The following is a 27,346-nucleotide window of genomic DNA, read 5'->3' as shown; positions in this document are numbered from 1 at the left end:
TGCTCCAAACACACCTCACATACTCCGGTCACTGTAAGGACGCAGGTGGGGGGGGGGGGGGGGTGCTGGGCAGCATATGGACCTCTTTTGGCAAATGTACACATAAATACAGTTGGGCACTGTATATATGTATGAGCCCCCGCCAAGAAAATGTATATTTAAGCGGGACAGAAGCCCGCCGACCAGCGCCATGTTTTTTCTACACAGCACTTCTGAGAGGAAGCTCCCCAGCCTCTCCCCTGCAGATACACGGTGGAAGAGGGTAAAAAGAGAGGGGGGGCACATAATTAAGCGCAAAAATCAATACAGGTTGAGTCTCCCTTATCCAAAATGCTTGGGACCAGAGGTATTTTGGATATCGGATTTTTCCGTATTTTGGAATAATTGCATACCATAATGAGATATCATGGTGATGAGACCCAAGTCAAAGCACATAATGGGGTATATGCAATTGCGGTCGAATTCCCGAAATTGTCGAATTTCGGGTCATTTTCGACCAAAAAAAAAAATTCGCCTATGCAATTCAGTGCTTTCCGACCAAAAAACGGACTTTCAAAATTCGACTTTTTGAAATTCGAATTTTTGCAAATTCGACTTTTCTGCAATGATATAAGTGCTGCAATTCGACCAAAGCATATTCAATTCAAGTTTGGAAATTCGACAGCAGTGCTTTTAGACAGCAAATTCGTCATTTTCAATCCGCCACACTTTGGAGGGTGAAAACAAATAAAAAAAAATTTAAACATGGTTTTTTTTGTGTTTTTTTTTTTTTTTTTGGGAATAGCAGATCTATTTATATTAGAAGGGATTAGGTACTTTTTTTTTTTTTTTTTTTTTTTTTTTTTTGAGGCACAAATATTTATAATTTTTTTAAATTTTTTTTTTTTTTTTTTTTTTTTTTTTGAGGCACAAATATTTATAATTTTTTTAAAATTTTTTTTTTTTTTTTTTTTTTTTTGCTGGAACGGTACAATCCGAAAAAAAAATTGCGTGGGATCCCCCCTCCAAAGCATAACCAGCCTCGGGCTCTTCGAGCTGGTCCTGGTTCTAAAAATGCGGGGAAAAAATTGACAGGGGATCCCCCGTATTTTTAAAACCAGCACCGGGCTCTGCGCCTGGTACTGGTGCCAAAAATACGGGGGACAAAAAGAGTAGGGGTCCCCCGTATTTTTAACACCAGCATCGGGCTCCACTAGCTGGACAGATAATGCCACAGCCGGGGGTCACTTTTATGCCGTGCCCTGCGGCCGTGGCATTAAATATCCAACTAGTCACCCCTGGCCGGGGTACCCTGGGGGAGTGGGGACCCCTTCAATCAAGGGGTCCCCCCCCCCCCAGCCACCCAAGGGCCAGGGGTGAAGCCCGAGGCTGTCCCCCCCCCCCATCCAGTGGGCTGTGGATGGGAGGGCTGATAGCCTTTTGTGATAATTAAAAGATATTGTTTTTTCCAGTAGTACTACAAGTCCCAGCAAGCCTCCCCCGCAAGCTGGTACTTGGAGAACCACAAGTACCAGCATGCGGGAGAAAAACGGGCCCGCTGGTACCTGTAGTACTATTGGAAAAAAAATACCCAAATAAAAACAGGACACACACACCGTGAAAGTAAAACTTTATTTCTTACGTCGACACACACATACTTACCTATGTTCACACGCCGACATCGGTCCTCTTCTCCATGTAGAATCCAGGGGTACCTGAAAAAAAAGATCAATATACTCACCTCAGCCATGGTCCAGAGATACATCCACGTACTTGTAGAAAATAACAAACCGCAAATACCCGACCAAACGGACTGAAAGGGGTCCCATGCTGACACATGGGACCCCTATCCCCGAATGCAGAGAGACCTGTCAGTGACAGCTGTCACAGAAAGGTCTCTATAGCCAATCAGGAAGCGCAACTTCGTTGCGCTCATCTGATTGGCTCTGTGCGTCTGAGCAGACAGCGCATCGCACAGCCCAGTCAATTATATTCAATGGTGGAAACTTAGCGGCTAGCGGTGAGGTCACCCGCCGGTCAGCGGCTGACCGGCGGGTGACCCCCCCCCGCTAGCCGCTAAGTTCCCACCATTGAAAGTAATGGAACGGCTTTGCGATGCGCTGTCACATCACAGACAGCGCACAGCCAATCAGATGAGCGCCACGGAAGTAGCGCTTCCTGATTGGCTGAAGGGACTTCAGTGACAGGAGTCACGTGATGTCCCGGCATTCGGGAGAAAGGGGTCTGATGTGAAAGCATTGGACCCCTTTCTAGTCCGGTATGGATCGGTGTTCGTTTTTTTGTTTTGTCAAGTACGTGGATTATCTCTGGACCTGGATGTACCTCTGGACGCTGGAAGGTGAGTATAATTTTTTCACAGGTACCTCGGATCGTCGGAGACCGTGGCAGTCGGCGTGTCAACATAGGTAAGTATGTGTGTGTCGGCGTATGAAATAAAGTTTTACTTTCACGGTGTGTGTGTCCTGTTTTTATTTGGGTATTTTTTTTCCAGTAGTACTACAGGTACCAGCGGGCCCGTTTTTCTCCCGCATGCTGGTACTTGTGGTTCTCCAAGTACCAGCTTGCGGGGGAGGCTTGCTGGGACTTGTAGTACTAATGGAAAAAACAATATCTTTTCTCTATCGTCCTAGTGGATGCTGGGGTTCCTGAAAGGACCATGGGGAATAGCGGCTCCGCAGGAGACAGGGCACAAAAAGTAAAGCTTTACGATCAGGTGGTGTGTACTGGCTCCTCCCCCTATGACCCTCCTCCAAGCCTCAGTTAGATTTTTGTGCCCGGCCGAGAAGGGTGCAATCTAGGTGGCTCTCCTAAAGAGCTGCTTAGAAAAGTTTAGCTTAGGTTTTTTATTTTACAGTGAGTCCTGCTGGCAACAGGATCACTGCAACGAGGGACTTAGGGGAGAAGAAGTGAACTCACCTGCGTGCAGGATGGATTGGCTTCTTGGCTACTGGACATTAGCTCCAGAGGGACGATCACAGGTACAGCCTGGATGGTCACCGGAGCCTCGCCGCCGGCCCCCTTGCAGATGCTGAAACGAGAAGAGGTCCAGAATCGGCGGCAGAAGACTCCTCAGTCTTCTTAAGGTAGCGCACAGCACTGCAGCTGTGCGCCATTTTCCTCTCAGCACACTTCACACGGCAGTCACTGAGGGTGCAGGGCGCTGGGAGGGGGGCGCCCTGGGAGGCAAATGAAAACCTTTTTTGGCTAAAAATACCTCACATATAGCCTCCGGGGGCTATATGGAGATATTTAACCCCTGCCAGAATCCACTAAAGAGCGGGAGACGAGCCCGCCGAAAAAGGGGCGGGGCCTATCTCCTCAGCACACAGCGCCATTTTCCTCACACAGCTCCGCTGGTCAGGAAGGCTCCCAGGCTCTCCCCTGCACTGCACTACAGAAACAGGGTAAAACAAGAGAGGGGGGGGGCAAAATTGTGGCAAAACTATATTATTAAAGCAGCTATACAGGGAGCACTTATTATAAGGCTATCCCTGTCATATATAGCGCTTTTGGTGTGTGCTGGCAAACTCTCCCTCTGTCTCCCCAAAGGGCTAGTGGGGTCCTGTCTTCGTTAAGAGCATTCCCTGTGTGTCTGCTGTGTGTCGGTACGTGTGTGTCGACATGTATGAGGACGATATTGGTGTGGAGGCGGAGCAATTGCCAAATATGGGGATGTCACCTCCTAGGGGGTCGACACCAGAATGGATGCCTTTATTTATGGAATTACGGGATAGTGTCAACACGCTAAAGCAGTCGTTTGACGACATGAGACGGCCGGACAATCAATTAGTGCCTGTCCAGGCGCCTCAAACACCGTCAGGGGCTGTAAAACGCCCTTTGCCTCAGTCGGTCGACACAGACCCAGACACAGGCACTGATTCCAGTGGCGACGGTGACGAATCAACCGTATTTTCTAGTAGGGCCACACGTTATATGATTTTGGCAATGAAGGAGGCGTTACATATTGCTGATACTACAGGTACCACAAAACAGGGTATCATGTGGGGTGTGAAAAAACTACCTATAGTTTTTCCTGAATCAGATGAATTAAATGAGGTGTGTGATGAAGCGTGGGTTGCCCCCGATAAAAAAATGCTAATTTCAAAGAAGTTATTGGCTTTATACCCTTTCCCGCCAGAGGTTAGGGCGCGCTGGGAAACACCTCCTAGGGTGGACAAGGCGCTCACACGCTTATCAAAACAAGTGGCGTTACCCTCTCCTGAGACGGCCGCACTTAAAGATCCAGCAGATAGGAGGATGGAAAATATCCAAAAAAGTATATACACACATACAGGTGTTATACTACGACCAGCTATAGCGACAGCCTGGATGTGCAGTGCTGGGGTAGCTTGGTCAGAGTCTCTGATTGAAAATATTGATACCCTGGATAGGGACAATGTTTTACTGTCTTTAGAGCAAATAAAGGATGCATTTCTTTATATGCGTGATGCACAGAGGGATATCTGCACACTGGCATCACGGGTAAGTGCGATGTCCATTTCGGCCAGAAGAAGTTTATGGACGCGACAGTGGTCAGGCGATGCGGACTCAAAACGGCATATGGAAGTTTTGCCGTATAAAGGGGAGGAGTTATTTGGTGTCGGTCTATCGGATTTGGTGGCCACGGCTACAGCCGGGAAATCCACCTTTTTACCTCAAGTCACTCCCCAACAGAAAAAGACACCGACTTTTCAACCGCAGCCCTTTCGTTCCTTTAAAAACAAGAGAGCAAAGGGATATTCATATCTGCCACGAGGCAGAGGAAGGGGGAAGAGACAGCAACAGACAGCTCCTTCCCAGGAACAGAAGCCCTCCCCCGCTTCTACAAAAGCCTCAGCATGACGCTGGGGCTTCTCAAGCGGACTCGGGGGCGGTGGGGGGTCGTCTCAAGAATTTCAGCGCGCAGTGGGCTCACTCGCAGGTAGATCCCTGGATCCTGCAGATAATATCTCAGGGGTACAGGTTGGAACTAGAGACGGATCCACCTCGCCGTTTCCTGAAGTCTGCTTTACCAACGTCCCCCTCCGACAGGGTGACGGTCTTGGAAGCCATTCACAAGCTGTACTCTCAGCAGGTGATAGTCAAGGTACCCCTTTTACAACAAGGAAAGGGGTATTATTCCACTCTATTTGTGGTACCGAAGCCGGATGGCTCGGTAAGACCTATTCTAAATCTGAAATCCTTGAACCTGTACATAAAGAAGTTCAAGTTCAAGATGGAGTCACTCAGAGCAGTGATAGCGAACCTGGAAGAAGGGGACTTTATGGTATCCTTGGACATCAAGGATGCGTATCTCCACGTTCCAATTTACCCCTCACACCAGGGGTACCTCAGGTTCGTCGTACAGAACTGTCACTATCAGTTTCAGACGCTGCCGTTCGGATTGTCCACGGCACCTCGGGTCTTTACCAAGGTAATGGCCGAGATGATGATTCTTCTTCGAAGAAAAGGCGTATTAATTATCCCATACTTGGACGATCTCCTAATAAGGGCAAGGTCCAGAGAACAGCTAGAGATGGGATTAGCACTGTCTCAAGAAGTGCTAAAACAGCACGGGTGGATTCTGAATATTCCAAAATCCCAGTTAATTCCGACAACACGTCTGCTGTTCCTAGGGATGATTCTGGACACGGTTCAGAAAAAGGTTTTTCTCCCGGAGGAAAAAGCCAAGGAGTTATCCGAGCTTGTCAGGAACCTCCTAAAACCAGGAAAGGTGTCTGTACATCAATGCACAAGAGTCCTGGGAAAAATGGTGGCTTCTTACGAAGCAATTCCATTCGGCAGATTCCACGCAAGAATTTTCCAGAGGGATCTGTTGGACAAATGGTCAGGGTCGCATCTTCAGATGCACCAGCGGATAACCCTGTCTCCAAGGACAAGGGTATCTCTTCTGTGGTGGTTGCAGAGTGCTCATCTATTGGAGGGCCGCAGATTCGGCATACAGGATTGGATCCTGGTGACCACGGACGCCAGCCTGAGAGGCTGGGGAGCAGTCACACAAGGAAGAAACTTCCAGGGCGTGTGGTCGAGCCTGGAAACGTCTCTTCACATAAACATTCTGGAACTAAGAGCAATCTACAATGCTCTAAGCCAGGCAGAACCTCTGCTTCAAGGAAAACCGGTGTTGATCCAGTCGGACAACATCACGGCAGTCGCCCATGTGAACAGACAGGGCGGCACAAGAAGCAGGAGTGCAATGGCAGAAGCTGCAAGGATTCTTCGCTGGGCAGAGAATCATGTGATAGCACTGTCAGCAGTGTTCATCCCGGGAGTGGACAACTGGGAAGCAGACTTCCTCAGCAGACACGACCTTCACCCGGGAGAGTGGGGACTTCATCCAGAAGTTTTCCACATGCTGGTAACCCGTTGGGAAAGACCAATGGTGGACATGATGGCGTCTCGCCTCAACAAAAAACTGGACAGGTATTGCGCCAGGTCAAGAGATCCGCAGGCAATAGCTGTGGACGCGCTGGTAACGCCTTGGGTGTACCAGTCGGTGTATGTGTTTCCTCCTCTGCCTCTCATACCAAAAGTATTGAGAATTATACGGCAAAGAGGCGTAAGAACGATACTAGTGGTTCCGGATTGGCCAAGAAGGACTTGGTACCCGGAACTTCAAGAGATGATCACGGAAGATCCGTGGCCTCTACCTCTGAGAAGGGACTTGCTTCAGCAGGGTCCCTGTCTGTTTCAAGACTTACCGCGGCTGCGTTTGACGGCATGGCGGTTGAACGCCGGATCCTAAAGGAAAAAGGCATGCCGGAAGAAGTCATTCCTACTTTGATTAAAGCAAGGAAGGAAGTAACCGCGCAACATTATCACCGCATTTGGCGAAAATATGTTGCGTGGTGCGAGGATCGGAGTGCTCCGACGGAGGAATTTCAACTGGGTCGATTCCTACATTTCCTGCAATCAGGATTGTCTATGGGTCTCAAATTGGGATCTATTAAGGTTCAAATTTCGGCCCTGTCGATTTTCTTCCAAAAAGAATTGGCTTCAGTTCCTGAAGTCCAGACTTTTGTTAAGGGAGTGCTGCATATACAGCCCCCTGTGGTGCCTCCAGTGGCACCGTGGGATCTCAATGTTGTTTTGGACTTTCTCAAATCTCATTGGTTTGAACCACTAAAAACTGTGGATTTGAAATATCTCACATGGAAAGTGACCATGCTACTAGCCCTGGCTTCGGCCAGGAGAGTGTCAGAACTGGCAGCTTTATCTTACAAAAGCCCATATCTGATTTTCCATTCGGACAGGGCAGAACTGCGGACTCGTCCGCATTTTCTCCCTAAGGTGGTGTCAGCATTTCATCTGAACCAACCTATTGTAGTGCCTGCGGCTACAAGCGACTTGGAGGACTCCAAGTTGTTGGACGTTGTCAGAGCTTTAAAAATATACATTTCAAGGACAGCTGGAGTCAGGAAATCTGACTCGCTGTTTATACTATATGCTCCCAACAAGTTGGGCGCTCCTGCGTCTAAGCAGACTATTGCTCGCTGGATTTGTAGTACGATTCAGCTTGCACATTCTGTGGCAGGCCTGCCACAGCCAAAATCGGTAAAAGCCCACTCCACAAGGAAGGTGGGTTCTTCTTGGGCGGCTGCCCGAGGGGTCTCGGCATTACAACTCTGCCGAGCGGCTACGTGGTCGGGGGAGAACACGTTTGTAAAATTCTACAAATTTGATACCCTGGCTAAGGAGGACCTGGAGTTCTCTCATTCGGTGCTGCAGAGTCATCCGCACTCTCCCGCCCGTTTGGGAGCTTTGGTATAATCCCCATGGTCCTTTCAGGAACCCCAGCATCCACTAGGACGATAGAGAAAATAAGAATTTACTTACCGATAATTCTATTTCTCGGAGTCCGTAGTGGATGCTGGGCGCCCATCCCAAGTGCGGATTATCTGCATTACTTGTACATAGTTACAAAAATCGGGTTATTATTGTTGTGAGCCATCTTTTCAGAGGCTCCGCTGTTATCATACTGTTAACTGGGTTTAGATCACAGGTTGTACGGTGTGATTGGTGTGGCTGGTATGAGTCTTACCCGGGATTCATAAATCCTTCCTTATTGTGTACGCTCGTCCGGGCACAGTACCTAACTGAGGCTTGGAGGAGGGTCATAGGGGGAGGAGCCAGTACACACCACCTGATCGTAAAGCTTTACTTTTTGTGCCCTGTCTCCTGCGGAGCCGCTATTCCCCATGGTCCTTTCAGGAACCCCAGCATCCACTACGGACTCCGAGAAATAGAATTATCGGTAAGTAAATTCTTATTTTAATTATCACAAAAGGCTATCCGCCCCCCCATCCGCAGCCCATTGGATGGGGGGGGGACAGCCTCGGGCTTCACCCCTGGCCCTTGGGTGGCTGGGGGGGGGGGACCCCTTGATTGTAGGGGTCCCCACTCCCCCAGGGTACCCCGGCCAGGGGTGACTAGTTGGGCAGTTAATGCCACGGCCGCAGGGCACGGCATAAAAGTGACCCCCGGCTGTGGCATTATCTGTCCAGCTAGTGGAGCCCGATGCTGGTGTTAAAAATACGGGGGACCCCTACTCTTTTTGTCCCCCGTATTTTTGGCACCAGCACCAGGCGCAGAGCCCGGTGCTGGTTTTAAAAATACGGGGGATCCCTGCCCAATTTTTCCCCTGCATTTTTAGAACCAGGACCAGCTCGAAGAGCCCGAGGCTGGTTATGCTTTGGAGGGGGGACCCCACGCCATTTTTTTTTTTCCGGGTTTTTCCCGTTTTTTCCCGTTTTTTAAAATCGCGGAAAAATCCGCCAAATCGGCCGATTTTCGCCCGCGATTCTGGCGAATCCGTTTTTCATTGAATATGGTGAATTCCGGAAGCCACCTTCCGGAATTCACCTGGCGAATTTAGTCGAATTAAAAAACGGCGAAAAATTGCCGCGATTCGCCGTGAATTGCATATACCCCAATGCATTTATGTTTCATATACACCTTATACACACAGCCTGAAGGTCATTTTAGCCAATATTTTTTACAAATTTGTGCATTAAACAAAGTGTGTCTTTATTGACACAATTAATTTATGTTTCATATACACCTTATACACACAGCCTGAAGGTCATTTAATACAATATTTTTTAATAACCTGTGTTTTAAAATAAGTGTGTGTACATTGAGCCATCAAAAAACAAAGGTTTCACTATCTCACTCTCACTCTAAAAAGTCCGTATTTCGGAATATTCCGTATTTCGGAATATTTGGATATGGGATACTCAACCTGTATAAACAGCAGCTACTGGGTTAACATTAAGTTACTGTGTTATTCCTGGGTTAATAGCGCTGGGGTGTGTGCTGGCATACTCTCTCTCTGTCTCTCCAAAGGGCCTTGTGGGGGAATTGTCTTCAGATGAGCATTCCCTGAGTGTGTGGTGTGTCGGTACGTGTGTGTCGACATGTCTGAGGTGAAAGGCTCCCCTAAGGAGGAGATGGAGCAAATGTGTGTGTGAGGGGTGTCTCCGTCGACAACTCCGACACCTGTTTGGATATGTGTAATTAAGTGCTAAGGTGAATTTATTGCACAAAAGATTAGAGAACAGACAGGGAATCTACCCATGTCTGTCCCTATGTCGCAGAGACCTTCAGAGTCTCTCAATGCTCACTAACCAAAATAATAGACACTGATATCGACACGGAGTCTGACTCCAGTGTCGACTACGATAATGCAAAGTTACAGCCAAAATGGCAGGAAAGTATTCAATATATGATTATTGTAATAAAAGATGATTTGCATATCACTGATGACTCATCTGTCCCTGACACAAGGGCAGACTTGCCTACCCTCCCGCAATTAGCGGGAGGCTCCCGTATTTTGCTTGAGTCCCCCGCTGCCCCGCATATTGAATGGCAGCTCCCGGATTCGCACTGCACCCTCCCTCCCCCTCAGAAAACGGACTGCGCATGAGCTAACTCGGAATGAATGGGGGCGGCGCCTGAACGGGAAGCCGGTAGTAGGACTGTGGGACCTAAACCTGCATATGCCCCTGCCCACAGCAGCATGTCACTCACCATGCTTACAGTAACAGAATAGCTTGTGGACAGTGACACCTATCAGAAGCCTGCAGTTTGGAGAAGTCTGTGCGAGCTCCTCCAGGTCCCGGCATCTACTCAGAGCTGCTAGCATAGCCACAGTGGTCCCATTATCCACTTCACGGAAGACACGCGAATCACGGCATTTTTTTTGGCGAAGCCTAATAGAATGGGGCCTCGTCCTGACTGCAGCTGATCATACCTACCTACCAAACTTGGTGAGTGGGAGTTGTGTGTATATGTGTATGTCTGTATGCTATATAGGTGTGTGTGTATGCATGCATGATGTACTGTATATATGTAATCATATGGAACCCCCACCCCCAAGAAAAATCCTGCGTTCGCCACTGGGGTAGGCATGAGAGAACCTGCCCCTATTACAAGCTAGTCCCCTGTCAGAGGTTTGTTTGCTTAGGCTCACTCTTTCTCACCTCACAGCCCCAACCCCCCCCCCCCCCTTCCCATCCGCAGCACCCCTACCCCCACACAGATTCCCCTCTTCTGCTCGCTCTCCTCACAGCTCCAAATCCCCCCCCTTCCCAATCCACAGCACCCCCGACCCCCTTCTCACCCACACAGATTCCCCTCTTCTGTTCGTGCTCTCTCCTCACAGCTCCAACCCCCCCCCCCCCCCCCCCCCCCCCCCCACACACACACACACAGGTTCACCTCTCCTGCTCTCTTTTCTCACATCCTCTTCTCCCATCCACGGGGACTGCCCCCCCCCCCTCAACACACACACAGAGGTTCCCCTCTCCTGCTCCGTCCTTCCCCAATCCGCTCCAAACTCCCCCTTCCCTATCTGCGTCATCCTGACCCTCTTTCCTACACACAGATTCCCATCTCCTGCTCGCTGTGTCTCCTCACAACTCCAACCCCCTCACCACACACACACCTGTCCTGCTCTATCTCTCTCTCCTTGCATCCTTCCCTGCCATCCACGGCACCCCTGAACCCCCCCTTCCCCCTCCACACACATACAAACAGGTCCCCCTTTCCTGCTCATTCTTTCTCCAAACAACTCCAAACTCCCATACACCCCCATTCACGGCAAACTGCAGGTGCGATGTAGGACTATTATTTCCTAGAAATGCCAACAAAGGGATTGACATTTTATTACAAATACGGACATTAATAAAAAAAAAAAAAAAAAAAAAAAAACAATACCAGCACCCTACTGAGTAATGTCAATCCTGCAAACTATTGAACAGCACAGTGTTATACCCCTTTTACACCGACTTGAAATCCAGGGTTATTGCCAGATCAACCTGGGTTGGGCCTCAGTGTAAACGTCCCCCCTTAAAAAATAACCCGGTTCCAGTGACCCGGAAATCCAACCCCGGAGACTAACAGGGTTGAACACTGATAGGACCCATGTCCAGTGGCAATGTAAATGAGTAACCCGGGTCATCTGACCGGAGACCTGATAGTCAGAAAGTTGCGGGACAGGGCGCACTCAGTCTCCGTTGGTGTCTGCCCTGCTATGCTGGTGATGGGGTGAAGGAGAGTGGATACCGCGCGCATGAGTGTGGCGTCCATTCACTGCACAGAGACAGAGGCTGGGGGCAGCCCAGCAGCTGTCAGGATGCTCGGCTTGCCCCCAGTGTAACATAGGCTCCCCGGGGTCCCGATCTGCTGATTTTGGGGGGTATTGGTGGGAAGTGCTGCTGACCACTGAATGGATTTAATTGAATAAAGCCAGTAACACATATTTAGAGCAGACTTGTCGTGCAGGAGAGTCAAATTTTTTGCCCGCTGTCCTGCAAATTGACTTGTAGCTCCCAGATTCCCACTGTCTGCAGGCGGGGCCTCTAGGGGAGTTGTTTAAAGGCCAGCCACTGGCACCGCCATGGGGATGTGAGTAGCGGTGGCCGCCTAGCACAGAAGTGCTAGCACACTGGGTGAGACTGTTTCTCGGAAGTGGCGGGAGTGGAAGCAGTGGCCTCCTCTCCCCCCAAGGTGGCCTGTTAAAAAAAAATAATAATAATAATAATAATAATTTAAGAACATCAAAGCTTAAACTTTAAAGTAGTCACTTGGGCTGTATTAATGTCTGACACATGTATGTGTGTCACATATACTGTATGTGTTACGGGTGATGTCAGCATGTATCTCTGCTGTGTAATGTAGCTGTGATGTCAGTGTGTACCATGTCCTGCGCTTTGTACTTTAGTTTTCATCTGCCACTGCAGGACACACCCCTGAGTGACAATCGATACGCCCATAGGTGGAGATAAACACGCCCCTTCTGTGGAATGTGACACGCCCCCTCAATGCCACGCAATTTATAATCTCCCTGAAACTACTTTTCAAAAGTAGGCAAGTATGCACAAGGGTACACATGTTTAAGGGGAAGAAAGCTGAGGTAAATTTCCCTCCTCTCATGATGAAAAAGAGCGGGAATCTCCAGACAAGAGACTGCAGCTTCCCACAAAGAATTCTCAGGGAGTATCCTTTCCCTACTAGGGCCAGGATACGATGGAAATCTTCCCCTAGGGTGTCACGTTTGCCCAAAAGGTAGTCCTGACGTAACAGCTATTCTCAGGGATCCTGCAGATAACGTGCACATTCTGGTACACTACTCAGACCGGCGATTGTGTCGGCATGGGTGTATAGCGCTGTAGCAGCGTGGACAGGTACCTTATCAGCAGAGATTGAGACCCTAGTATGTATGTATGTATGTATATATATATATATATATATATATATATATATATATAATATTAAAGATGCTGTCTCTTGATAGAGATAGATAGATATATATATATATATATATATATATATATATATATATATATATAACATGCCCAAAGAGACATTAGTCTACTGGGTTCTGGAGTCAACGCTTTGTCGATTTCTGCTTGACGTGTCCTGTAGAATATGCAATGGACAGGTGATGCCGACTTAAGAGGCATATGGAAGGCTGAGGATTGTGTGGAGAAGGGATCTCGGACCTGGTCTCCACAGCTATAGCTGGTAATTCTGATCTTTTGCCTTATATTCCTGCACAGCCTAGGAAAGCACGACATTATCAAATGCAGCCTTTCGATCACAAAGAAACAAGAAAGTCCGAGGTGCGTCCTTTCTTGCCAGAGGCAGGGGCAGAGGAAAGAAGCTGCACAACACAGCTAGTTCCCAGGAACAGAAGTCCTCCCCGGCCTCTACAAAAAATCCACCGCATGTCGCTGGGGCTCCACAGGCGGAGCTAGGCCCGGTGGGGGCACGTCTTCGTAATTTCAGCCACAAGTGGGTTCACTCCCTGTTGGATCCCTGGGCAATAGATATTGTGTCTCAGGGATACAAGCTGGACTTTGAGGAGATGCCCCCTCACCGACAGCCCTGCCGGCTTCCCCCCCACGAGAGGGAAACAGTGTTAACTGCAATTCACAAATTGTATCTTCAACAGGTGGTGGTCAAGGTTCCCCTCCTTCAACAAGGAGGGGGTTATTATTCGACCATGTTGTAGTCCCGAAACCGGACGGTTCGGTCAGACCCATATTGAAGTTAAAATCCCTGAACATATACCTGAAAAGGTTCAAGTTCAAGATGGAATCGCTAAGAGCGGTCATCGCAAGCCTGAAAGGGGGAGATTTTATGGTGTCTCTGGACATAAAGGATGCATACCTTCATGTTCCCATTTATCCACCATCAGGCGTACCTCAGATTTGCGGTACAGGATTGTCATTACCAATTTCAGACGTTGCCGTTTGGTCTCTCCACGGCCCCCGAGAATCTTCACCAAGGTAATGGCGGAAATGATGGTGCTCCTGCGGAAGCAAGGTGTCACAATTATCCCTTACTTGGACGATCTCCTCATAAAAGCGAGATCAAGAGAGCAGTTGCTGAACAGCGTATCACTTTCTCTGGATGTGTAACGGCAACACGGCTGGATTCTAAATATTCCAAAGTCGCAGTTGGTTCCTACGGCTCATCTGCCTTTCCTAGGCATGATTCTAGGCACAGACCAGAAAAGGGTTTATCTCCCGATAGAGAGAGCTCAGGAGCTCATGACACTGGTCAGGAACCTATTAAAACCAAAACAGGTGTCAGTGCATCACTGCACTTGAGTCCTGGGAAGGATGGTGGCAGCATACGAGACCATTCCCTTCGGCAGGTTCCATGCGAGGACCTTTCAATGGGACTTACTGGACAAGTGGTCCGGATCACATCTTCAGATGCATCGGTTAATCACCCTATCCCCCAGGGCCAGGGTGTCTCTCCTGTGGTGGCTGCAGAGTGCTCACCTTCTCGAGGGCCGCATATTCTGCGTTCAGGACTGGGTCCTGGTGACTACGGATGCAAGCCTCCGAGGGTGGGGAGCAGTCACACAGGGAAGAAATTTCCAAGGTCTGTGGTCAAGTCAGGAGACTTGCCTTCACATCAACATCCTGAAACTAAGGGCCGTATACAACGCCCTACGTCAAGCGGAGACCCTGCTTCGCGACCAACCGGTTCTGATTCAGTCAGAAGCCATCAGAATTCTTTGCTGGGCGGAGAATCACGTAAGCGCACTGTCAGCAGTGTTCATCGCGGGAGTGGACAACTGGGAAGCAGACGTCCTCAGCAGGCACGACCACCACCCGGGAGAGTGGGGACTTCATTAAGAAGTCTTCACGCAGATTGCAAGTCGGTGGGAACTTCCACAGGTGGACATGATGGCATCCCGCCTCAACAAAAAGCTACAGAGGTATTGCGCCAGGTCATGAGACCCTCAGGCGAGAGCTCTGGACGCACTGGTGACACCGTGGGTGTTCCAGTCGGTCTATGTATTTTCTCCTCTTCCTCTCATACCCATAAGAAAAAGAGGAGTGAGAACAATACTCATTGTTCTGGATTGGCCAAGAAGGACTTGGTATCCAGATCTGCAAGAAATGCTCACAGAGGACCCGTGGCCTCTTCCTCTAAGACAGGACTTGTTGCAACAAGGGCCCTGTCTGTTCCAAGACTTACCGCGGCTGCGTTTGACGGCATGGCGGTTGAACACCGGATCCTAGCAGAAAAAGGCATTCCTGATGAGGTCATTCCTACGCTGATAAAGGCTAGGAAGGACGTGACAGCTCAACATTATCACCGTATATGGCGAAAATATGTTGCTTGGTGAGGCCAGGAATGCCCCTACGGAGGAATTCCAGCTGGGCCGTTTCCTTCACTTCCTACAGTCAGGAGTGACTTTGGGCCTAAAATTGGGTTCCATTAAGGTCCAGATTTCGGCGCTATCCATTTTCTTTCAAAAAGAGCTGGCTTCTCTACCTGAAGTTCATATGTTTGTGAAGGGAGTGCTGCGTATTCAGCCCCCTTTTGTGCCCCCGGTGGCACCTTGGGATCTTAACGTGGTGTTGAGTTTCCTGAAATCCCACTGGTTTGAACCACTCAAAACGGTGGAATTGAAATATCTCACGTGGAAGGTGGTCATGCTACTAGCATTGGCTTCGGCTAGGCGTGTGTCAGAATTAGCGGCTTTGTCACATAAAAGCCCCTATCTGGTTTTCCATGCGGATAGAGCAGAATGGCGGACCCGTCCACAATTTCTGCCAAAAGTGGTTTCATCCTTTCATATAAACCAACCTATTGTGGTGCCTGTGGCTACTACTGACTTGGAGGATTCCGAGTTACTTGATGTGGTCAGGGCTTTGAAGGTTTATGTAGCCAGAACGGCTAGGGTCAGGAAAACAGAATCTTTGTTTATCCTGTATGCTTCCAACAAGCTGGGTGCTCCTGCTTCAAAGCAAACTATTGCTCGCTGGATCTGTAACACGATTCAGCAGGCTCATTCTGCGGCTGGATTGCCGCTGCCAAAATCAGTTAAGGCCCATTCCACTAGGAAGGTGGGCTCTTCTTGGGCGGCTGCCCGAGGGGTCTCGGCATTACAGCTGTGCCGAGCGGCTACTTGGTCAGGTTCAAACACTTTTGCAAAGTTCTACAAGTTTGATACCCTGGCTGAGGAGGACCTTGTGTTTGCTTATTCGGTGCTGCAGAGTCATCCGCACTCTCCCGCCCGTTTGGGAGCTTTGGTATAATCCCCATGGTCCTTACAGAGTCCCCAGCATCCACTAGGACGTTAGAGAAAATAAGATTTTACTTACCGGTAAATCTATTTCTCGTAGTCCGTAGTGGATGCTGGGCGCCCGTCCCAAGTGCGGACTTCTTCTGCAATACTTGTATATAGTTATTGCTGCAATAAGGGCTATGTTATTGTTGCATCAGGGTTGAACTGATGCTCTGTTGTTGTTCATACTGTTGACTGGGTAAGTTTATCACAAGTTATACGGTGTGATTGGTGTGGCTGGTATGAGTCTTGCCCTGGATTTCCAAAATCCTTTCCTTGTACTGTCAGCTCTTCCGGGCACAGTTTCTCTAACTGAGGTCTGGAGGAGGGACATAGAGGGAGGAGCCAGAGCACACCAGAATCTAAATTCTTAAAGTGCCCATGTCTCCTGCGGAGCCCGTCTATTCCCCATGGTCCTTACGGAGTCCCCAGCATCCACTACGGACTACGAGAAATAGATTTACTGGTAAGTAAAATCTTATTTTTCTGAGGATAGGAAAAAATGGGAAAACCCACCCATAGTGGACGCATCGGTTTCCAGACTTTCAAAAAAGGTGGTTTTTACCTGTGCCAGGAACTACCGCGTTAAAAGAACTGGCTGATCGCAAGATTGACACTACGCTCAAATCCATATACACTGCTTCAGGGACGATACTACGTCCTACTATTGCCTGTGCATGAATTTCTAAAGCTATAGTAAAGTGGTCAGGCACGTTACTTTAGGATTCAGATCCAATGGATAAAAGTGACGTTGAATTGTTTTTACGTAACATACAGGATTCTGCAGGATTTATGGTGGAATCTATGAAAGACCTGGGTTCGATGGCTGCAGGGATATCTTCCATGTCTGTCTTAGCTCGTAGAGGACTTTGGCTGCGCCAGTGGTCTGCCGACGCGGAATCCAGGAGAGGTGTGGTGAACCTACCCTACACAGGTCAGGCTTTTTTTGGGTAAGCATTGGATGCATGGATTTCCACGGCAACTGCGGGTAAGTCACTTTTTCTTCTCTCAGCTGCACCTGCTACGAAGAAACCCTTTTTCTTCAGCTGCATCACAGTCCTTTCGGACTGCTAAAACAAGAAAGGCCAAACCGTCTAACACCTTCTTTAGAGGAGGTCGGGCAAAATCCAAGAAACCTGCTGTGGCAGGTTCCCAGGAACAGAAGCCTGCTTCAGGTACATCAAAGTCCTCAGCATGACGGTGGACAGTACGGCCTGGAAGTAGGGCCGGTGGGGGCGATGCTCAGACGGTTCAGCCACGTCTGGGTGTCGTCCGGCCTGGACCCCTGGGTGCAGGATATGGTGTCCCAGGGGTTCAGGCTGGAGTTTCAGGATCTCCCTCCTCACCGATTCTTCAAATCAGGCTTGCCAGCTTAGCTGGCAGACAGGGCTATCCTACAGGAAGCCGTCCAAAGGTTGGTGGAGTCACAGGTCATTGTACTAATTCCACCTCATCTGCAAAACAAAGGTTACTATTCAAACCTTTTTGTGGTACCGAAACCGGACGGTTCGGTCAGGCCCATTTTGAACTTAAAATCGCTAAACCCCTTTCTGAGGGAGTTCAAATTCAAGATGGAGTCTCTGAGGGCGGTGATATCAGGTCTGGAGGAGGGGGAATGCCTGGTATCCCTGGATATCAAGGATGCGTACCTCCACATTCCGATTTGGCCGCCACATCAGGCTTTTCTCCGATTCGCACTGTTAGTCATTTTCAGTTCAAGGCCCTACCATTTGGCCTCTCCACGGCACTGAGGGTGTTCACCAAGGTGATGGTGGAGATGATGGTTCTCCGCAGACAAGGGGGGAATATAATCCCGTATCTGGACGATCTGCTAATAAATGCATCGTCCAAGGAGAACCTGTTACAGACCATTGTTCTCACGACTCATCTGCTCAGGGAACACGGTTGGATCCTGAATCTTCCGAAATCACATTTGGAACCAACCAGGAGGTTGTCTTTTCTGGGAATGATCCTCGACACGGAAGTGCAGAGGGTATTTCTTCCAGAGGAGAAAGCGTTGGTGATACAATGGTCCGGGATGTCCTAAAGCCAGCTCGGGTTTCTGTTCATCAGTGCATTCGCCTTCTGGGGAAGATGGTGGCCTCTTATGAGACTCTGCAGTACGGGAGGTTTCGTGCTCGGCCCTTCCAACTGGATCTTCTGGACAAGTGGTCGGGATCTCATCTACACATGCACCAGAGAATACGTCTGTCGCCAAAGGCAATGATTTCACTCCTCTAGTGGCTTCAATTACCTCACCTTCTGGAGGGCTGCAGGTTCGGGATTGAGGACTAGATCCTTCTAACCACGGATGCAAGTCTCCGGGGCTGGGGCACAGTCACTCAAGGGGAAACCTTCCAAAGGAAGGTGGTCAAGTCTGGAAGTCGGCCTACCAATAAACATTCTAGAACTAAGAGCCATCTACAACGGTCTTCTCCAAGCGGCCCATCTTCTGAGAAACCGGGCCATTTAAGTGCAGTCGGACAATGTAACGACAGTGGTTTACATAAACCGACAGGGCGGAATGAAGAGCAGAGCTGCAATGTCAGAGGTAACAAGAATCATCCTCTGGGTAGAAAAACATGCGTTGGCGCTGTCAGCAATCTTCATTCCTGGAGTAGACAACTGGGAAGCGGACTTCCTCAGCAGACACGATCTCCATCCAGGGGAGTGGGGTCTCCATCCGGAGGTGTTCAGGGAGGAGACAACAGATCTTTGGGGTGTACCTCAAATAGACATGAGGGCCTCTCATCTCAACAAGAAGCTTCTGCGATATTGTTCCAGGTCGAGGGACCAGCAAGCCATGGCGGTGGACGCCCTAGTGACTCCGTGGGTGTTCCAGTCGGTGTACGTGTTTCCTCCACTTCCACTCATTCCAAGAGTTCTAAAGCTCATAAGGAGAACAAAAGTTCAAGCGATCCTTATTGCTCCAGACTGGCCAAGAAGGACTTGGTACGTTGATCTTCTGGATCTACTGCTAGAAGAGCTGAGGCCTCTTCCTCTTCGGGAGGACCTGCTGCAGCAGGGGCCGTTCGCCTATCAAGACTTACCGCGGCTACGTTTGACGGCATGGAGGTTGAACGCCAGATATTTGCTCGGAAGGGCATTCCGAACAAGGTTATTCCTACTCTGATATAGGCTAGGAAAGGAGTAACGTCTAAACATTACCATCGTATTTGGAAAAAATAAGTATCTTGGTGTGAGTCCAAGAAGCTTCCTACGGTGGAGTTTCAACTGGGACGGTTTCTCCTCTTCCTGCAAGCAGGTGTGGATATGGGCCTGAGATTGGGATCCGTGAAGGTCCAGATTTCGGCCTTATCCATTTTCTTCCAGAAACAATTGGCTGCCCTCCCTGAGGTTCAGACTTTTTTTTTGAAGGGAGTTCTGCACATCTAACCTCCCTTTGTACCGCCTACGGCGCCCTGGGATTATAACGTGGTGTTGCAGTTCCTCCAATCGGACTGGTTTGAGCCTCTCCAGGAGGTTGAGGTCAAGTTTCTCACGTGGAAGGCTGTCACTTTGTTGGCCTTAGCTTCTACTCGACGTGTGTCAGGAGTTGGGGGCTTTATCCTGTAACGCGTCAGCAGTTCATTCCGAAGGTTGTCGGCTTTTCATATCAACCAACCTATTGTGGTGCCAGTTGCGACTGACTCATCAATTTCATCAAAGTCCTTAGATGATGTAAGGGCTCTAAAAATCTATGTGACGAGTACTGCTCGTCACAGAAAACCCGGCTCAGTTTGTCCTGTATGATCCCAAGAAAATTGTGTGTCCTGCTTCTAAGCAGACGATCTCTCGCTGGATCAGGTTCACTATCCAGCATGCATATTCTACGGCAGGCTTGCCGTGTCCTACGTCTGTTAAGGCCCACTCTACTCGTAAGGTGGGTTCTTCCTGGGCGGCTGCCCGAGGTGTCTCGGCTTTACAACTCTGCCGAGCGGCTACTTGGTCTGGGTCAAACACGTTTGCTAAGTTCTACATGTTCGATACTTTGACCAAACTTTAGGTCCTCAGAGGCCAATCAGTTCTGCAAGAGACTCTGCGCTCTCCCTCCCGTTCTGGGAGCTTTGGTATATCCCCATGGTACTAATGTGGACCCCAGCATCCTCTAGGACGTAAGAGAGAAAATAGGATTTTGATTACCGGTAAATCCTTTTCTCGTAGTCTGTAGAGGATGCTGTGCGCCCGTCCAGCGCGTCGTTAACCTGCAGTGGTGATCTGGTTCAGTACAACTTTGTTTTTAGTTAAGTACTGCATTGTTACTTGGTAAGTAATGTTTCAGCAGTTGCTGAGTTTCAAGCTAGTTAGCTTGGTTTGCCTTGTATGTGTGAGCTGGTATGAATCTCGCCACTACCTGTGTATAATCCTTCTCTCGAAGATGTCAGTCTCCTCGGCACAGTTTCTAGACTGAGTCTGGTAGAAGGGGCATAGAGGGAGGAGCTAGCCCACACTCTCAAACTCTTAAAATGCCAATGGCTCCTAGTGGACCCATCTATACACCCCATGGTACTAATGTGGACCCCAGCATTCTCTACGGCTTTGAGAAAAGGATTTACCGGTAGGTAATTAAAAAAAAAATGTTGTCCTGTTTCTGGGTATACTATGTGTCCTTTTAATGTCTATTTGTTTAAATGTAAGCATTTTTTCACAAAAACACTATTTAAAATGTAAAAGTCCCAGCATTAATGTTTATTTTACTTTCTAGGGTTTCCTCTTCTCTAAAACAATGGACGTTTTAATATACCTGGCCAGTGTCCTGGTGCTGTTGTTACTGTGGATCAGAGCAAAGGGCTTTGAGTACATCATTGTCCACCATAGATGGGTCTTCGTTTGCCTCTTCTTGCTTCCTCTCTCGGTTGTCTTTGATGTATATTACTACCTGCGAGCGTGGCTGGTGTTTAAGATGTGCAGCGCTCCCAAACTACATGACCGCCGGGTAAAGGAAATTCAGGACCAGGTGAGATATGGTGTTCGTGCCCATTTTTGCGGTAGTGTAATGATGAAAGAGGGACTGTGACATGAGACTGCAGCCCAGATTCTGCATTTGTATATCGTATATAGTTATCAGGGCCGGTGCAAGGTATCTCGGCACCCTAGGCAAAACTTCAGCGTAACCCACCCCCCCCCCCCACCCCCACCCCCACCCCCACCCCAAAAACAAAACACTTGCTCTCCTTGGTGTCTGAATGCCTGTGTCTCTCACATTTACTTACTCCTCGCATTTTGCCTGCTACCCATTCGGCTCCTTCTTCCCTCTCAACCCCTGCCCCCCCCCCCCCCACTCCCCCCTCATTCCCCGCACCTCTCATTGCTTGTTTCACTCCCTGCCTGCATCCTTGACCCACTGCCTACCTGATTCCTTCTCTCAGCCCCACACCTCTCACTACCTTTTTTTCTTTAACCCCTAGCCCCTCTCCCCAATGCAATTTCTCATCCAATGCAGCTCCTTTCCCAACATAGACATCTCAAATCAGGAGCACCACGGCAGATATGGTGGCAATTTAAAATTAGTACAGTCACTCACACAGGAGTCACCCACTGTCGCACACATTCACACACAGCAGTCACCCAATGTCACCCACACACAGCAGTCATTCACTGGCACCCATATACAGCATTCACCCAATGTAACCCACAATGTCAACCACACACAAACAATGCACCCAGTAGTGCTCACCTAGTGCCACCTTGCACTGTGCAGCTGGCTGGGAGGAGCCCGGGAGTCAGCTGTCATCCGCAGCCGCTATGTGTCTAGCCAGATAACTGGAAAAGTGTGGTACATTAGCTGCAGCTGGTGTGACAGCTGTTCAGCGGCTCAGGGCAGCTCAATGTCAGGATCAGCCACACAGCAGCAACAGCCGGGGGCGGGAGGGCGCATGGTCATTGAGGATGTCCCGGGTCCTAATGTTGCTGTGTTTTTAGTGCAAAGGGGAGGTCTTGACCCTCCTCAGCCTGGCCCTGGCAGCACAAGATGCAGAAGGTGGGGAGGCAGCGGGTAACATTTGGGAGCACAATCGCGGGAGGGGGGGGGGGGCTGGTAATGATGCAGAGAGGAGGAAGTAACATTCAGGAGCATAATTGCGCGGGGGGGGGGGGGGGAGATCGCGGTGAGCGAAAAAGCTTGTGGGTCCCAGTGACCCATTACTTTAAAAAAATGGGGTCCTATTCCACTGTTTCTGGGTCCCATCTCTATATGCCGCACCTACACCTTCTCTATATACCGCACCTACACCATCTCTATATACCGCACCTACACCATCTCTATATACCGCACCTACACCATCTCTATATACCGCACCTACACCATCTCTATATACCGCACCTACACCATCACTATATACCGCACCTACACCTTCTCTATATACCGCACCTACACCATCTCTATTTACCACACCTACACCATCTCTATATACCGCACCTACACCACACCTTCTCTATATGACGCACCTACACCTTCTTTATATGCCGCACCTACACCTTCTCTGTATGCCGCACCTACACCTTCTCTATAAGCCGCACCTACACCTTCTCTATATGCCGCACCTACACCTTCTCTATATGCCGCACCTACACCATCTCTATATGCCGCACCTACACCATCCCTATATGCCGCACCTACACCATCCCTATATACCGCACCTACACCATCACTATATACCGCACCTACACCTTCTCTATATGCCGCACCTACACCTTCTCTATATGCCGCACCTACACCATCTCTATATGCCGCACCTACACCTTATCTATATGCCGCACCTACACCATCCCTATATACCGCACCTACACCATCACTATATACCGCACCTACACCATCTCTATATACCACACCTACACCATCTCTATATACCGCACCTACACCATCACTATATACCGCACCTACACCATCTCTATATGCCGCACCTACACCATCTCTATATGCCGCACCTACACCATCTCTATATGCCGCACCTACACCATCTCTATATGCCGCACCTACACCATCTCTATATGCCGCACCTACACCTTCTCTATATGCCGCACCTACACCATCTCTATATGCCGCACCTACACCTTCTCTATATGACGCACCTACACCATCCCTATATACCGCACCTACACCTTCTCTGCATGATGCTCCTGAATAGAACTTTCTGTGTATTGTGAACCTTTCTAAACCAATAGAAGAAACCAGAACTACATGGCTGAAGTTTCTCTGCAAATTGAGATTGTCCTGGGGGATAAGGTGTTAACAGTCACAGATTCCCATGTAGGGGTGGGGGGCAGTGTAGCACATTCCAAGAAGCTGTGGCAGACACTACTGTGTACTATGCATTGCTTCAGTCAGTGTTTCTGTACACGTGCAGCAGGGAGCAGTGACCGGTCAGCCGGAGCTGGAGACGGAGAGCACTGCCTGGTGCTTCAGCCTGAATGTGAGTGTATGTCACAGCAGAACAGACAGAACCAGTGTGAGTTACCTTACATCGTTCTGCACTGCACATTTCCTCTGTGTGCTGTGCTTGAACAGCATCGTAGGTAACCACTGTTGGAGGGTGATGTGAAGAACGTCGGGTTCCTTAGTTCCGGGGGAGGAGAGAAGAGAGAGGGAGGGAGGGCTGTTCAAACTCCCCTGGGACGCGCTGCACTGATATTGGTTTATTTTAATGATTGCTCGCTGTCCCCCTCGCAGGCTGGCTCCTCCTCCACTTCTGCACTGCAGTCGGGCAAGGGAGACTTTAATCATTAAAACAAATCAATATCCGTGCAGCGCATCCCAGGGGACAAGGGGGACCCACCCTGGCACGTATTTGCGAACACTGGAGGTAACATTCGGGAGCGGGGGAGCGGGTGGACGGGGGCGGGGGATGACCCACTCACATTGAACTCATGTTGAACAATTGTCAGCAGGGTGATAAAGCGTTGTCTGATTTATTCAGTGTGCAGTGCCGCCCTCCAGTGGTCGCCGCCCATAGGCAGCTGCCTAAAGCTGCCTAGTGGTAGCGCCGGCCCTGATAGTTATATTTCTTGCTCATTCAGACAAAGGATACAATGGGTAACATAGCACTTTTTTTGGTCACGCAAAAAACATGATTTACAATTCGTAGCAAATCCAACATAAGTGTATAAATTTGTATACAGACAGTGCACATGCAATTGTGTTGCTTTCGCATGTAGCACACAAATACTAGACAACTTTGTTGTTACACTGCAATCAGGGCTGGACCCAGGACCCCTAGCACCCTGTGCAAGAATATTTGGAGCGTCCCCCACCCCCATCCTTACAATATGTCTGTGGTTTGCTGTAATTTGCGTGTGGTCCTGGAAAAGTGGGTGTGGCCTCACATCAAGAAATATGGCCTCAAAGGGAATGTCGTATGCTATGACGGGGACAGGGTTATGCCTTGGAGAGACAGAGGTTGATGGGGAGCTAGTGACGCAGAGGAGCCCCTCCAACTCAGGTCTGCACCAGAGTGGGTATGGCTAGTGACACTCAAGGGGCGTGGTTAGTGTTACCTATCATTTTACCTCCAGCCCAGCAAGCATCCGAGGAAGGAGATTTCCTGACCTCTTTGTTGTTGCTGCGTCAGCCGGCTTGTCACTCACCTGGCCGATGGTGTCACAGATTATCTGAAACTGCATCCAAGAACGCAGCTGGAATCCGTAATGCATGCAGGAGGTGTGGCGCCCCCTACTGCATTACCATATTGGAGCTATCGCTGCTGCTTCTATGTAAGCAGCAATAGCTACCCCAACCACAACTGAATCAGGCCCAGAGTACAAAGGCTTTGAGGCAGGAGAAATTGTGAGTTGCCCTGATATTTGCTAATTTGGTACTATTCTTTATCAGGTTTATGGTTTATTTAGAATTGGTGTCTTACTGAGGATTACTGTCCCCCAACCTTCTCTTCTAACTCGACAGAGGTCCTATCTGTGTGTCTCCGGCACCAGTCCCCCCACCAGCCCCCATCTCCCATGTGTCATTCCATCCAGCACCATCCCTCTGTGTCTGTAAAGCAGCAGCCCGCCAGCCCCGTGGGTTTCCAGCAGCAGCCACATCTCTTCAATACCATCCCACTATATCTCTCCAGCGCCATCTCCTCTGTGTCCCCAGCACCACCTCCTATGTGCCTATAGCTCCATCACCTGTGTTATCACCTCCTATGTGTGTCTAACCGGCCCCATTCCCCTGTGCCTCCAGCAGCAAGCAATGCTTACCATACCTGTCTTCTGCCTGTGCTTTTCTTCTTTTCATGTATGAGCCATCTACAGCCTCCTGGAAGTCTGAGCATAATGGAGCATGCGGATTGGTCAGGGAGAATCCAGGGGTGTGGTCACACAGATGAAGCAGTGATGCAAAGTATCTCCCTGGTTCCTGCAGCCCTGGAGGTCGTGTATACACGGCAGCTGCAAGGGCAGTCCCAGACCTGCGGCTCCTCATCCTATCCCCGGCACTACCGTTGGGTGCTGCAGGATGCACTGGCCGAGGGGGAGAGTGGACCGGGTGCTGGGGCTGCAGAGGGGGCCGTCGGCTGGGCTACTGTACCGTGGGGTACCAGGAGAGGTGTTGAGTAGGCAGTTATCAGGAAGGACTGGGCTGATATGAGGTGGCTGGTCCCTGTGGAAGTGTCGGCCACATTTAACAAATCTGTGCTAACAGTGTAACCATGGTGCAGATAGATGTCTATGTTTCTTTGTGTTCGGTGCATCACACACTAAGAAAATAGTTTCTTCGTTTTTTGCATTATAACTTTAAGAGTTCAGTGGTAGCAGCAGAGTCCATAATATTTCATATGTCAAATAGACAACCTTATTGTGTCTAGGATTGGACCAGCAGAATATTATTATAAATAATAATAAGCTCAGTGCAGGAGTTCTGTGATTAGGGGTCTTGTATGTAAGTAAGATCATTGAGGGTCATTCCGAGTTGTTCGCTCGTTGCCGATTTTCGCAATGGAGCGATTAAGGCAAAAATGCGCATGCGCACGGTACGCAGTGCGCATGCGGTTAGTATTTTAGCACAAAACTTAGTAGATTTACTCACGTCCGAACGAAGATTTCTCTGACGTCCTAGTGGATGCTGGGAACTCCGTAAGGACCATGGGGAATAGCGGCTCCGCAGGAGACTGGGCACAACTAAAGAAAGCTTTAGGACTACCTGGTGTGCACTGGCTCCTCCCTCTATGACCCTCCTCCAGACCTCAGTTAGAATCTTGTGCCCGGCTGAGCTGGATGCACACTAGGGGCTCTCCTGAGCTCCTAGAAAAGAAAGTATATTTTAGGTTTTTTATTTTCAGTGAGATCTGCTGGCAACAGACTCACTGCTACGAGGGACTAAGGGGAGAAGAAGCGAACCTACCTGCTTGCAGCTAGCTTGGGCTTCTTAGGCTACTGGACACCATTAGCTCCAGAGGGATCGAACACAGGGCCCAACCTCGATCGTCCGGTCCCGGAGCCGCGCCGCCGTCCCTCTTACAGAGCCAGAAGCATGAAGATGGTCCTGAAAATCGTCGGCAGAAGACTTCGGTCTTCAACAAGGTAGCGCACAGCACTGCAGCTGTGCGCCGTTGCTCCTCATGCACACCTCACACTCCGGTCACTGATGGGTGCAGGGCGCTGGGGGGGGGCGCCCTGAGCAGCAATATTAACACCTTGGCTGGCAAAATAATCACAATATTTCTCTGACGTCCTAGTGGATGCTGGGTACTCCGTAAGGACCATGGGGTATAGACGGGCTCCGCAGGAGACTGGGCACTCTTAAAAGAAAGATTAGGTACTATATCTGGTGTGCACTGGCTCCTCCCTCTATGCCCCTCCTCCAGACCTCAGTTAGTATCTGTGCCCGGCCAGAGCTGGATGCACCCTAGGGGCTCTCCTGAGCTTCCTAGAAAAGAAAGTATTTGTTAGGTTTTTTATTTTCAGTGAGATCTGCTGGCAACAGACTCACTGCTACGTGGGACTGAGGGGAGAGAAGCGAACCTACCTGCTTGCAGCTAGCTTGGGCTTCTAAGGCTACTGGACACCATTAGCTCCAGAGGGATCGAACACAGGCCCAGTCCTCGGTCGTCCGGTCCCGGAGCCGCGCCGCCGTCCACCTTGCAGAGCCAGAAGAACGAAGAGAAGTTGAAAATCGGCGGCTGAAGACTCCGGTCTTCATTAAGGTAGCGCACAGCACTGCAGCTGTGCGCCATTGCTCCCTTAGCACACCACACACTCCGGTCACTGATGGGTGCAGGGCGCTGGGGGGGGGGCGCCCTGGGCAGCAATTAGATT

General features: G+C 49.6%; 1 protein-coding gene across 1 annotated transcript in view; it reads left to right on the top strand.

Moving 5' to 3' along the window:
• The window catches only part of DHCR24 (24-dehydrocholesterol reductase), a 75,713-nt gene that overhangs the window by 14,327 nt on the left and 34,040 nt on the right, over positions 1–27,346 (top strand). The window contains exon 2 of the mRNA XM_063939660.1: positions 20,802–21,053. Coding sequence (XP_063795730.1) covers positions 20,823–21,053 — 231 coding nt within the window. The 5' untranslated portion in view covers positions 20,802–20,822. The remainder of the gene's footprint in view (positions 1–20,801; positions 21,054–27,346) is intronic.

Source organism: Pseudophryne corroboree, chromosome 9 (assembly GCF_028390025.1).
Source record: "Pseudophryne corroboree isolate aPseCor3 chromosome 9, aPseCor3.hap2, whole genome shotgun sequence".
Classification (NCBI taxonomy): domain Eukaryota; kingdom Metazoa; phylum Chordata; class Amphibia; order Anura; family Myobatrachidae; genus Pseudophryne; species Pseudophryne corroboree.
This window is presented reverse-complemented; position numbering and strand designations above follow the sequence as displayed.